Genomic DNA, 12,514 nt, shown 5'->3' on the forward strand with positions numbered 1-12,514 from the left:
CTCAGGTATAATTTCATTTTTATGAGCTGCTCATTACAAAGAGGCGCCAGTTCTTACTCACCAAGTTTGCAATGGTGCCGTTGCCCCAGGGCTTTTTGTGCCCCATACACACTGGGTCAGCTCTCTCTCGCTCTCTCTCTCTCTTTCTCTCTCTTTCTCTCTCTTTCCCTCTCTCTCACACACACACACACACACACACACACACATACACACACATAAACACAAAGTGCTGATTGGCCAGCATGTTTCAGAAGGCGTGTGCCTCTTTAGCCGAGCCTTTGGTTAGGTTGCCATGGAAACAAGGCAAGACCCGAAACCAATGCAGAAAGAAATCATGCCACACCGCTTTTTAAATATAGCCTTTAGTACATTTATTTGTTCATATTTCGGGGTGTTTTTATGTTTGTGAGCATGTCAAAGTGGAGGGTTCTGCAGATTCCCAATTAGGTACAGCTGGCTGCTGTTTGGCTAACAGAGAGATGCTTATTGTTCGAACCTGGTCTGGTTTTGCAGTGGGAGAGGCTGGTATGCTGTGGTTGCAAACATGTAGCAGTGTCAATGATGTCTACAGGGAGTTTGGTTTTTTCCTGTTTCAAATACAATTCTTTTGTTTTGGTCTCACCTCTTGCCTCTCAGTACATTTGATCTCTGTGACCCAGGACTTTTTTTGCAGTTGTGGTCATCTCTTGGTCATGCCACAGCTAGATTCATGTTCATTGCTTTTAAGCTGCACGTTTGCAAAAAGATCTGCAGCATAGAAGGGACCAGCTCTGATTCTGTGTCATGCAACTCAGTGTTCCAGTAACCCCTTTGTTCTGGTGTCACTTCAGCAATAATCCAGAAGCATTTTAAAAAGTCTCATCTGCTCTTTCGGGGTACTCTATAGTCTCTTAGTGAAACTGTATAACTGCTCATCAACACAGACAGGAGACAGCTAGTGGGCCGAACACCTAGCGACATGCATTCTGCAAGACCTCACCGCTTCCCTGCCCTAGAGGTTACCACATTATTTATTTAGTTATTTATTTATTCATGCACTTATTAAGCTGTCAAATTGTAAAATGTGGTACAGTAGCAGAAAGGGAGGTGGCTTACATCGTTGTTGGCATGCTTTATTTTGTGGTCAGCACTCCATTTATTCTGCAAAAAAACCACTCACACTGAATTCAGAAGTACAAAGCGCAACAGATTTTACCTGTCAAGCACAAAAGATACATTGATTTCCATTCATGTAGTATACGTTAATTCATTCATTGTCTTGTCGAGTGCAGGGTTGTAGTGGTCCAGAGCCTATCCCAGAAGAATGGCGCATGAGACAGGGTACACCCTGGGTGGGACAGCAGTCCACTATAGGAAAATCTCACACCCTCATTCGTAGTAATGACAATTTAGTGCCACCCGCTCACCTGAAACACAGGTCTTCTGATTGTGTGAAGAAACCAGAGCATCAAGCGGAAGCCCGTGCAAACATAATGGAGCAGATGCAAAAATCCACACAGACTGAGCTGGATTAAAACTCACATCTGAACCCACAACCTAGGAGATGTGAGGTACCAGCACTACCCGCTGTGCCACCTGTATACCACAGTTTATTACAAATTAATGTAAGACTCTTTTATGGACCAAGCTGCATGTCAAAACAGATGTTTGGAGGAGCAGCTAAGGTATGTCTGGCCTCTTTGTTGCAGCGAGTTAGTGTATAAGATGCCAAATTTTGCCAGTTAAGCAAAGAGCACAGACCAGGTTTTGTGGCTGCAGAGGGAAGAAACCGCCAGATGACTAAATGGATCGAGTGGGGTGTCAAGTTTGACTGCAGCCTGCTGGTAGACTTGTAGACACCCAGCAGAACTCTGGATCTGCGGTGAGCTGTCACTGTTTATCTGTCAGGGAAGAGAAAGGGAGAAGCGAGACAGGAGCATATTTGGGAAGTTGAACACTAAGAAGGGGAAGCAGGCTGACGGCAGAGAGGTCGTGAGCCTTCCAGCACAGCACAGTGCCTAGCAGTCAGGGGGGCTTGGCGGGCAGCTGCCTCCCACACTGTCGGGTGGCTGGGAAGGATCCAAATGATGGAGAAAGATGGCTCAGCTCTAGTGGCCAGGTTGCTCTTGCTCAAACACAGCACAGCCTGGTAGAGAAGTGTCAAAAGTGGATTTGAAAAAATGAGTTTTATATTTACAATAAAAAATTGACACTCGTGCTTTTTTCCCTGTGACTACTGAGCCTTTAACAGTTGATTTATACCGACATATCTCTGGTAACTGATAACATATAATTATAGGTTAATAAAAACTCTGCACTTTTACATAGGCCAGGTAAATATTTGAAACGCATCACTTATCTGACATTTATCCAAAGTCATCATACACCGATTATGCAAAAATCTCTTAATATCAGCATCACCACCCACCTTGAAGTTAAAGTAAATGAGAGCACCCTGAGACAGGTGCTCTTTTTTCTAGGCGATGCTCGCAGGCGCAATGTGCTTTCCTGCAGCAAACAGTCTTCGCCAGGACTTTTAACAAGCGAGGAGACTGACATATGCTGTCATGTGGCGGGCTTGGGGCGCCCGATGTTTAGAGAGGACCTGTCGGAGGACCTTTGTCGGGCTGCAGCAACCCACACGGGCCCAGTGAGACTGACATCTACAGAGGAACTCTGCGGCGCATTCGCTGTGTGAGGACGCGTCACCCGGTGCTGTAGTAATGGATGGACCAGGACATGCACATGAGCTCCTAACAGGCACTTCTAGCCTCACGACAGAAAACACCTTAATGGTCATACACACACACACACACACATTGTCTGAAACCGCTTGTCCTGAGCGTGGTCGCGGCGAACTGGAGAAAGACCCGGCAACACAGGGCGCAAGGCTGGAAGGGGAGGGGACACATTCATGACGGGCTTAATAGCCAAACTCACTAAGGAATTTCCATTGAACAATAAAATACGGTAAATGAATGCATACAAAAGTAACCTGGAATTTTCACTCGGAATCGATTGAGCCCAGATTTATTTATTTATATATTTATTTATTAGAAAGGGGGTTATGGTGGTGCAGCGGGTTTGGCTAGGTCCTGCTCTCTGGTGGACTGGGGTTCGAGTCCCGCTTGGGGTGCCTTGCAACGGACTGGCATCCCGTCCTGGGTGTGTCCCCTCCCCCTCCAGCCTTGCGCTCTGTGTTGCCGAGTTAGGCTCCGGTTCGCTGCGACCACGCTCGGGACAAGCAGTTTCAGCCAGCGTGTGTATATATTTATTTATTTATATTTTGTTTGTTTGTTTTTAAGACTCCAGCAAAAAGTGAGTGCCAGTGGTTTTTCCTCCATCATTGCAAGGCAGTACAGTAGAGGTAAACGTTAACTAACTCCAGTTGTCTTAACTTTGACGAATTCCTCCCTTGTTATGTCTTTTTTCCCGTGACAGCAGCGCTGTCTGACCCCAACGGTTTGCCGTCCAGACAAATCAGAAGCGACAGCGATGATGACGACCTGCCGAACGTGACCTTGGACAGTGTAAACGAAACGGGCTCCACCGCTCTCTCCATAGCGAGAGCCGTACAGGAGTGAGTGCTCTAACACTTTCCTTCCCATCTCCTCATTTAGGCCCTGCAATTTTCTTTACCTTTTTTAAAAAAAAAAAAGAAAAAAAAAATTCCTGTCTTTTTTCTGGCCTTTTGACATGCTTTTCACAACAGTAGAATGTCCGTCAAGCTGCGTCCTTGTGAAAGCCACAAAACCATATCTTTTGTTCTCGGAAAACCTATTCAAATGCAGTTTACAAAAGCTTTTTTTTTTTTTTTTTTTTTTTTTTTCTGTCAAATCTTAGATTTTGACATGCCAATGGCCTTTACATGAATTTCAACTTGAGTATGTGTGTGCTTTTGTTTTATGTTTGTGTCTGCCACTTCCTGGTACACTGCAAATTGTGAATGAGCACCAGGAGAAAACTGCCTATTCCCGGTGCTGCCATAACACTAATGCAGTGTAACAGCAAAGTAAGACATGGGTATGCGAAGAGCGGCAGAGTGTGGTGCTGTGGATCATGACAAAGGGGGTGTCAGAGCAGGGCTCTGCAGATGAAGCTATGGAGTCACAGGGCAACAGTCAGATGTTATCACCTTGTATGAATGTTGGGTGACTAAAGATGCTCTCTCACCCCATGTAAGGTAAAAATCAGTGGAAATCATAAATACGCAAACGAATTAGTTTTTAAATGACTCATTTGCATAGTATTATTTGTACTGGAGTATAATAGATAGGTGACGGAGTGGCTGCATTGTAGGGTTTGCTACCTACATGGGCACAGCGAGACATGAAAAAAGGGTTAGGTGCATTTACCATGAGTCCCGCTCGGTGTGTTTGATCAGGAAACGAAGCGTCGTGTTTTCCCAGCTCTTCCGCTGCAGTTCCCTGAGATCTAGGGTACCTGCGGGTCGCTTTGCTTTCGTCCTTCCGTCCAGTTTCCCCATACAAGTGTTGCCTAGCTTGCTAAGGTGTACTCAAATTTTTGACAGAGACCAGAGGCAAATGGGCTCAGAGTCTGTAGTGTAATGAGACAGGGGTCATCGGGTGGTGCAGTGTTCAGACATGCTACCCGGGTTTGAACAGCACCTCCTGCTGTAGCACCCTTGAGCAAGGTCCGAACCCTGAATTGCTCCAGTCAAAAATACCCAGCCGCAGAAACGGGTAAATCAGCGTAAGTGGCTTAACACCATAGCTCACTTCGGGGATATGAATAAATGTAGGAGTAGTGTTAGGTGGATGCATCGGCCCAGAGCGTGCGCCGCAGCGTGACGCAGGTAGACACTGGCCTTTTAGCACGCCGCCTTTATATTCATGAGTCTCCGGACACTCCTGCCTGACAGCCCATCTCTGTTTAAGTATGTCCCTGGGGCTCCGTGTCACTGAGCTGTGGATGTCATTGATGGTGAGCTGCTGTGCGAGACCGAACGCTGGTGTGAGAACTGACGAGCGCCAGCATTACCTCTGTTCCAGGGCACCGGTGTACTTAAAACCACGGCGTTGTCTCAGCCGCCTCCCTCGGCGTGTATCTCCGTCTGTCTGTTTACACCCCTCCAGCTGCATGCATCTTTCAGAGGTTCTTGACATATTACTCCGCGTCTGTGACAGTTGAAGATCCTATCTGTCTTGTAGAGTAATTTTAGGACATGCTTTAAAAAAGCAGGGATGCAACAAGGCTTGCTGCGTAACACGTGTATCTGGAACGTTCTGACGTTTAATCTGTCACATGCAACCCGTGGCAGGATGCGAGCAAGGAAACGGAATTTGTATAGAGTGGCTGCCAAAGTGATTCAGTTTCATCGAAGAAAATGTTTTTTTTTTTTAAAGTATAAAATTATTAAATCAACAAGGGGGTGGCACAGTGGGTTGGACCAGGTCCTGCTCTCCGGTGGGTCTGCGGTTCGAGTCCCACTTGGGGTGCCTTGTGATGGACTGGCGTCCCTCCCTGGGTGTGTCCCCTCCCCCTCCAGCCTTGCGCCCTGTGCTGCCGGGTTAGGCTCCATGACCCCGTATGAGACAAGCGGTTCAGAAAGTGTGTGTGTGTGTGTGTGTGTGTGTGTATTATTAAAACAGTGCTACGAGAAACAAAGAAAAAATTAAAAATACAAGTGGTCACGGGTGAAATATTTGTATTTTTAATTTTTTCCATGCTTTTTTTTTATTATTTTATTTTTTTATAGAGCGCTCTTCTCACGCAGTGACACAGAGCACTTTAACACGGGCATACAGCAAGAAAAATTGATACAAACATGCTTGTCTTAGTACTGTTGTGAACTATAGCCAAAGAAGTGAATATTAGTATTCGGTGTCCAGGAAGCGGATGCCGTACGAAAGCTGAGTGTGAAAATCGGGGAGGTTCAGACAGGGGCGCAACCGCCGTACTCATTCTTTATTCTAGGCCATCACTGTGTCCCACCGTCATACTGTATTCCACATCCAAGCTGGTGCGCGGTTCCCAGCCCCCACTGGCCAAGAGCAGTTGGTCTCCCCCAAAGCCTGGCCTTCTGGGGGATTTGGCCCAGCAGGGCCCCCACGCCTGTCCCCCGTCTCCGGCTGTGTTTGCGCTCACTTTGTTTGAGAGTTTCCTGCGGGCTGTGGGAGCCGGGAAGCGGCAGATCAGCCGCGTTTCCGCCGGGCCTCTCCGTGGCGGCCGGCCAAGAGCAACAGGTGACCCCCGGAGCGGGACGGGGCAAAAAGCGGACCGCGTGCGGTAGCGGAGGATCCCCGGAGGGATGGGCCCCGTACCACCTCCCAGCCCACGAAGTCGCTCTGAGTTTGGGTTCGAGGGGACAGGCATTCCTGCTTCGAAGTGGGCGGTTGAAAAACACGGCACTGCAGCGCCCGCTCGACCGTTAGCGCGGCAACTTATCCGATCGCGCGGTTAGATTTTCCTGTCTTGAACTCGCACAGAAACGCATCGCGTCCGCGCTCCTCTCACCCTTGGCGAACACGAGAGCCGCATTCTTTCTTTCAGGCCGCTATCGTAATAAATACGTTGCTCCGCAAGCCGACGAAGCTGAAATAGCGCGGTGGTTGTGTCGGCGTAAGCGATCTTTTCATGCCTTCGAGAAAAGATTGTAAATATGCTTTAACACAACTGTCAGGAATACAAAGGTCCACAACATTTGTTGGCGCTTTCACGAGCCTTACGTTGGACTGCAACAAGATACCGTACAAGCAAGCAGCGCTCGGGCCCCTCTCTGCTAATGGTGGGAACGTGGCGCCCCCTAGGGCTCCACACAGGCCTAACACTGTACTGGCAACAACGTGCGCGGGATTGTAGCGACCGCACTCCCCAAGGGCGCTCCCTTCAAGCAGCTACAGTTATTGACTGTATGTAGTTGAGTGTGAGCAAGGGTTGCTGGGAAATGTAAATAAGTGGGCCGCCATAGAGGGATCTGTGACGTGCAGGGAGAGGATGAACACCGGGTGTTTGAGGAAATGGGCTCCTCGCACCTGGAGTGTTACTTCCTGTTGTTCCCGCTCGTACTTTTTGCGGCGCGTCAGTGTTCCAGTGAACGTTCGTCGCGGACGGCTTCCGTGTGCCGTTCTGTGCCCGAACCCCTCGCTCACGGAATTATACACTATGGGGGCCTTTTAAACATGGTAGGCCAAGAGTGGATGCTGGCAGGATTTTGAACCATTGGCCAGCGATTACCCTCAGACATGTAGGGACTCTCTGCAGCTCTAAAGGCCTGTTGGTTGATGGAACCTGGACTGGTCTGTGCTGCGCTTGAGCTCCTTCAGTGAACCCAGACTGTGCTGGTAACCAGCACCTGTGCCCTGCTCTTTCAGCTCCATGTCGCCGTTCAGTATTGAGAGCATGTCGCGCCCGCGAAGGTGCGAGTCACCCGACTCGAAGAAGAGGCGTATCCACAGGTGTGACTTTGAGGGCTGCAATAAAGTGTACACCAAGAGCTCGCATCTGAAAGCCCACCGCAGGACACACACAGGTGAGTCGGTGCCGCACCAAGCACTGCTATGTTCCTTTCGGTCCTCCGATCCGCTTCTGGCCACTCGTCTTTCAATAAGGTGATGAGGTGCACAATTCCAGCGGTCACCTGCCATTGTACCACTGAGAAGGTACTTAATCTGGATAGTGCCAATAAAAATGTGCTAAACAGATGAATGTGTTGTCTAAGTACATGAATTACATTTATTAATTTAGCAGATTCTTTTTTCCCCAAAGTGACTTCCAATGAACTCTAGTGTTATGAGCCCACACACCTTATTCACCAAGGTGGCTTACACTGCTAGATACACTACTTACACTGGGTCACTCATCCATACATCAGTGGAACACACAAACTCTGTCACTCACACACTATGGGGGAACCTGAACAGCATGTCTTTGGACTGTGGGAGGAAACCCAAGCACCCAAAGGAAACCCACACAGACATGGGGAGAACATGCAAACTCCCCATAGCCTGAGCAAGGGTTGAACCCACATCCTCTCACACCACCCAGGTGCTGTGAGACAGCAGCGCTATGCACTGTGCCACCATGCCATCCTAGGACTGGTAGAATTACACTGGCTCCTCCACATATGAACACAGCTGGGATGAGAAGTCTGTTCATAACTCGACTTATTTGTAATTGCAAAGGCACTTTTTACCACTAATCAATGAAAGCTAAATAATACAGACACCCCAACATTTATTTATGGTTTAGGCTTTGCAGAAACTTCACATAAAGCTATGATAATTGTTTTGCAGCACCTGCTGCTTGTCAGGTGTCGGTTCATGTTGGTCTGGAGCCTATCCCAGAAAAACAGGCTGTGAGGCAGGTTTCAACTTGGGTGAGATGTACATTACTCCACTTTAAAACTACATAAAAATGAAAACTCACTGAAAATTACTGCAAATGAAACTCAGCCATCTCCACATTTACATTTACATTTATTCATTTAGCAGACGCTTTTCTCCAAAGCGACGTACACCTCGGAGAAAATACAATTTGTGCTTTACATTACGAGAAACAGAAACACAGTTGCAGACGTTTGATAAAGTAAAGTTAGTTTCTTTCCACTTTACGCATCAACGTTCATCGCACGATTAGGTGCATAAAACTCAGAATAGACGATTCCTGATCACCTTCCTACAATTTTTTTTTTTTAAGGTACACAAAAAACCGTGACCTCCTGTTCAATCCCGACCGACGAGTGATTTCCTGCACAGTCATATCAAATGTTTATTATCTTTTGGCCACTGTCAAATTTCTTTATTATCTACATAACAATAAAAGCTTAATACTACACATGTGATCCTTTGACTGTACGACCGCATGACCTGGCGCCCCACCATGCTGAGAACTCAGCTGGTGCAGCGCTCATGTTCTGCTCACATAGTTGCTCCTCTCTTTCCCGCAGGTGAGAAGCCATACAAATGCACGTGGGACGGCTGCACGTGGAAGTTCGCTCGCTCAGACGAGCTCACGCGGCACTACCGCAAGCACACGGGCGTCAAGCCCTTCAAATGTGCGGACTGCGAGCGCAGCTTCTCGCGCTCCGACCACCTGGCCTTGCACCGCCGCCGGCACATGCTGGTGTGAGGGTCCGGGCGGGAGGCCGTCTTCACGGGCAGGTGGAGGGGAGGGTGTTCGAGAGCCGGGCGTCTCCCTGTGGATCTTCGGCCGGACTGAAGGACCCCACACGCTCACCCCTCCAGCTGCCCCGAGCCAGACGAACGAGCGCGGCGCCCCCCACGGGATACAGGGTCCGGCTCCACGGAACGCCCCGAGGAGGGCAGGAGCACCGCAACGCCCTGGTGGATTTCGAGCGAAAGACACCTTTTAGGCACTCTTTTAAAGGTATCACTTCTTCTGCAAAGTGTTTTCCCCATTGTTAGAACAACATTCACAAGAGCACACGCTTCTCTTCTGATTTCCTTGATGTTTTTTGGGCCCCCGTAATGTGAAAAAGCCCTGTCGGCGGCTCGGGGTCAGGGGGGGGGGGGCACGCGAGGTGTGTTCTCTTCCTCCTGGTCCTTGGGCCCTGCAAGCAGATCAAGAGCAGAACGGTAGCCGTGGATGACTTCTCCGGCCGTGGGGATCATCGGTCCGACCATCATCAGTCTGACAAGCACACGGAAGACATGCGTCGCCCTCATGTTCAGATTAACTACGCGCACGGATTATTATTGCTCAATGACATTATCCCTCACAAAGTATCAAAGATCTTGCATATTAAAACACTTGTGCACCTATATGTCTATATTCAGTGTTTCCTTTATTCAAGTGGAGGTCTTTTTATCCTATGATCTTATTTGTTCCTCTCTATCTTACCGTGTTTAAGTCATTTTAGAATGGATTACCGTGTCGTTAATCCATCACCTACTTTACAGTCATGCTTTAGTGACATTCTAGTTACCTTTCGGTTTTTGTCTATAACAAGTTTATTAGTGCATTCTGTGCTGTGATTAGCAATTGTGCAATCTTATTAAGTATTTTTTTTTTTTTTAAAATATTAAGTATGTTTTATGTTAAAATTTCAATCTCATTCATTATTAAAAACAGATCCCATATTGAGCAGCAGTATTTTGTACATGAACAGTAGTAAAATGAATATGTACTGTATGAAATTCCTGCAAGCACCTTAACTTTTAGAGAAGAGGCCATCACGTTGTACCCAGAACCCCTTCATGGCAGCAAATCTAGAAAAAATAATAGTAGTAACCTCGTTGCTCTCATAGAGGTGTTAATAGGAAAGCATCACGTTTCTAGACACGCGAAAGAAGACGTGTGTGTTTCTGTCTTTGTCTGAATTCATACTGTAATCCTACTTTAGTGACACTTTTCGTTCCATTCTATACATTTTTCTTATTTGTGATAATATTTCAAAATTGACTTAATGTCACAATTTTCAACAGCAGTCATATATTGGTTACATATACTGCATGTACTGTATATTAATTTGATTCCATTTAAGACCAAGGTAACATACAATTATGTCGAATACTATTTATTTTACCGTGAAAGGAAACGTTGTTATTTGATGGTCAACAAATGTTTGTTTGTCTGCAAGTGTCACAAACAGACAAGTGGTCTATTTAAATTCAGTATTGTTATAAGCATGTTTAGTGTCCAATTCATGCTTAAGATCATGTTAAAACACAATTGCTGGTGTCTGGTTAGTTATTACTACAAAGAATAATAAAGATTAGCACAATTTGTCTAAGATTATGACACCTACGGTATATTCTACTAGTACTGGTGTGTATTATATTATCTAGAAAACATGGCACATTAAATTGTTAATTTATTTTGCGTTACCATAAAAATTGTTTTATTTTATATTACATTTTATGTGAGTTTGGTTATTTCAGACCCTCATTTTTTAGCATGGTTAGATACATTCATGGTTATTGGAATTTTTTTATAAAAGCATTGATCTATAAGGGCTTAAAAGAGCTTCATACATCAGTTCAGTTTAAGCACAATTAGACTAAAACAATACCTGGCAATGATAATGCTTTTTTTAACCAATCGGTCAGCTTTTTATAGCTCAGATGTGTTGTTTTTGTGTCTATTTCCATGAATATGAGAGATGTATATTCACTCCCCATTGCTAGAAGTAGTGAGCATAGTCAAAGTATTCCATATGAGCACATATCCATACGCGTGCCTGCAAGTACACGCCCTTCTGGAGCAGTTATTGCGCCCTCTTAGCGGCTCTAGTTACCTTAGTGCGAAAGGGCCCTTAAATGCTACCAATACAGAGCAATGAGCAGAATTTACCGGAGGAAATTCTCAGTTAGAAACTATGTATATGAAGGTATGAAGAGTCTCCTTCCCTGCTTGCACACTACGTACACAACTCTGAAAAGGAAAGGTTTTCTCCCCAAGTCACTGTGGGAAGAGGGATGTTTCTGAGGTCAGGAGGTCAGACCCCTCCTGTGTGTCCCACCTAGTGCCAAGAGAGCACCCCCCTCATGCATGTAGTGTGACCCTAAAAAGTGGGTTTCATCATGGATCTGGAGTCACAGCAACACCGATGTGAAAATGCAGGAGGGCTTTCAGGAAGGAATAGAGCGACAAGTAAGCAGTATTCATTAGCCGTGAGTCGTGGCTTAACTGAGAAATGAATTTTTCTTTAAGTGCAGTGCGAAACAAAGCCAACATGTTTGTTTCATAATGGCTAGGTATTGTACTGGTGTGCAAATGGAAATATACTCTATAGCTATTGCACAGCGGTTCGGGTTCATTCACCTTATAGGTTCATAATGATCATCATGTGACTTTCTGGGTGTGAAATATAAAAGGCAATCTATTGTGAACAAAGTTAAAGGAATGACAGTACAAATCATGAACATATTTTCATATCATGTACTTTTATACTTTTCTGAAGTAAAGGCAACTTCCTTCCTGCATATGACTATTTTCTGGATAAAAGGTGTTTTTAAATGTAAATGTGATAGTGGTATTTTGAAATTATTGTGGAAAGCTGTCATTTATAACACATAAGATTACCTTTAAAGATTTTTACAGAATTTCCTGTACAAAGTCCTATATTTGGTGATGCTTCAGTTGTCGTCTTTTTTAGAACATGCATAAAATTGACCCATTATATTGTTTCAGTAATATTAAACTGTAAGGAGTTTTCATCCGCAATGAATAGTTATAAAACAGAGTTTGCACTTGTTCATCAGTCGTCCAAGTTTTCCGAAGATGATCTCTTTTCAACGGCTTTGTTGTTGCGTCTGCTTCAGTTCTGTTTCAGCTTTTCCCTCTCTGGTTATAATATTGCTGTTGGATTATGACAGGAGTTCAGGTACAATGTTTGACAGTGCAGGCTGCGTCCGAACGCTGCTCAGTTGTTTACCAGTAAAAGTCTCTCTTACCTCTTTTTGCGGTGTAATCTGTAGCAGAAAACAGGGTCAAAGTTACGCAATAATACGTAGTGCCTCTGAAAGACAGTATTATCAATCGGTAATCAATGAGTTAATCAAATTTAGCCCCAAATAGCACAATTACTGCTGATAAAAATACAAAAGTCCAG

The 12,514-nt window shown here is 45.7% G+C and overlaps 1 protein-coding gene across 4 annotated transcripts in view; it reads left to right on the forward strand.

Annotated features, from left to right (window-relative positions):
* LOC108920581 (Krueppel-like factor 12) overlaps nt 1–11,921 on the forward strand; it is a 34,673-nt gene extending 22,752 nt beyond the window's left edge. For 3 of the 4 annotated variants that reach the window (XM_018729447.2, XM_018729446.2, XM_018729448.2), the window contains exons 4-6: nt 3,421–3,559; nt 7,314–7,471; nt 8,888–11,921. In XM_018729447.2, the coding sequence (XP_018584963.1) occupies nt 3,421–3,559; nt 7,314–7,471; nt 8,888–9,069 (479 nt within the window). In that variant the 3' untranslated portion in view covers nt 9,070–11,921. The remainder of the gene's footprint in view (nt 1–3,420; nt 3,560–7,313; nt 7,472–8,887) is intronic. The other variant, XM_018729449.2, reaches the window with a different exon arrangement.
* The last annotated feature ends 593 nt before the right edge of the window (nt 11,922–12,514 follow it).

The sequence above is a fragment of the Scleropages formosus genome, chromosome 14 (assembly GCF_900964775.1).
Source record: "Scleropages formosus chromosome 14, fSclFor1.1, whole genome shotgun sequence".
NCBI classification, from domain to species: domain Eukaryota; kingdom Metazoa; phylum Chordata; class Actinopteri; order Osteoglossiformes; family Osteoglossidae; genus Scleropages; species Scleropages formosus.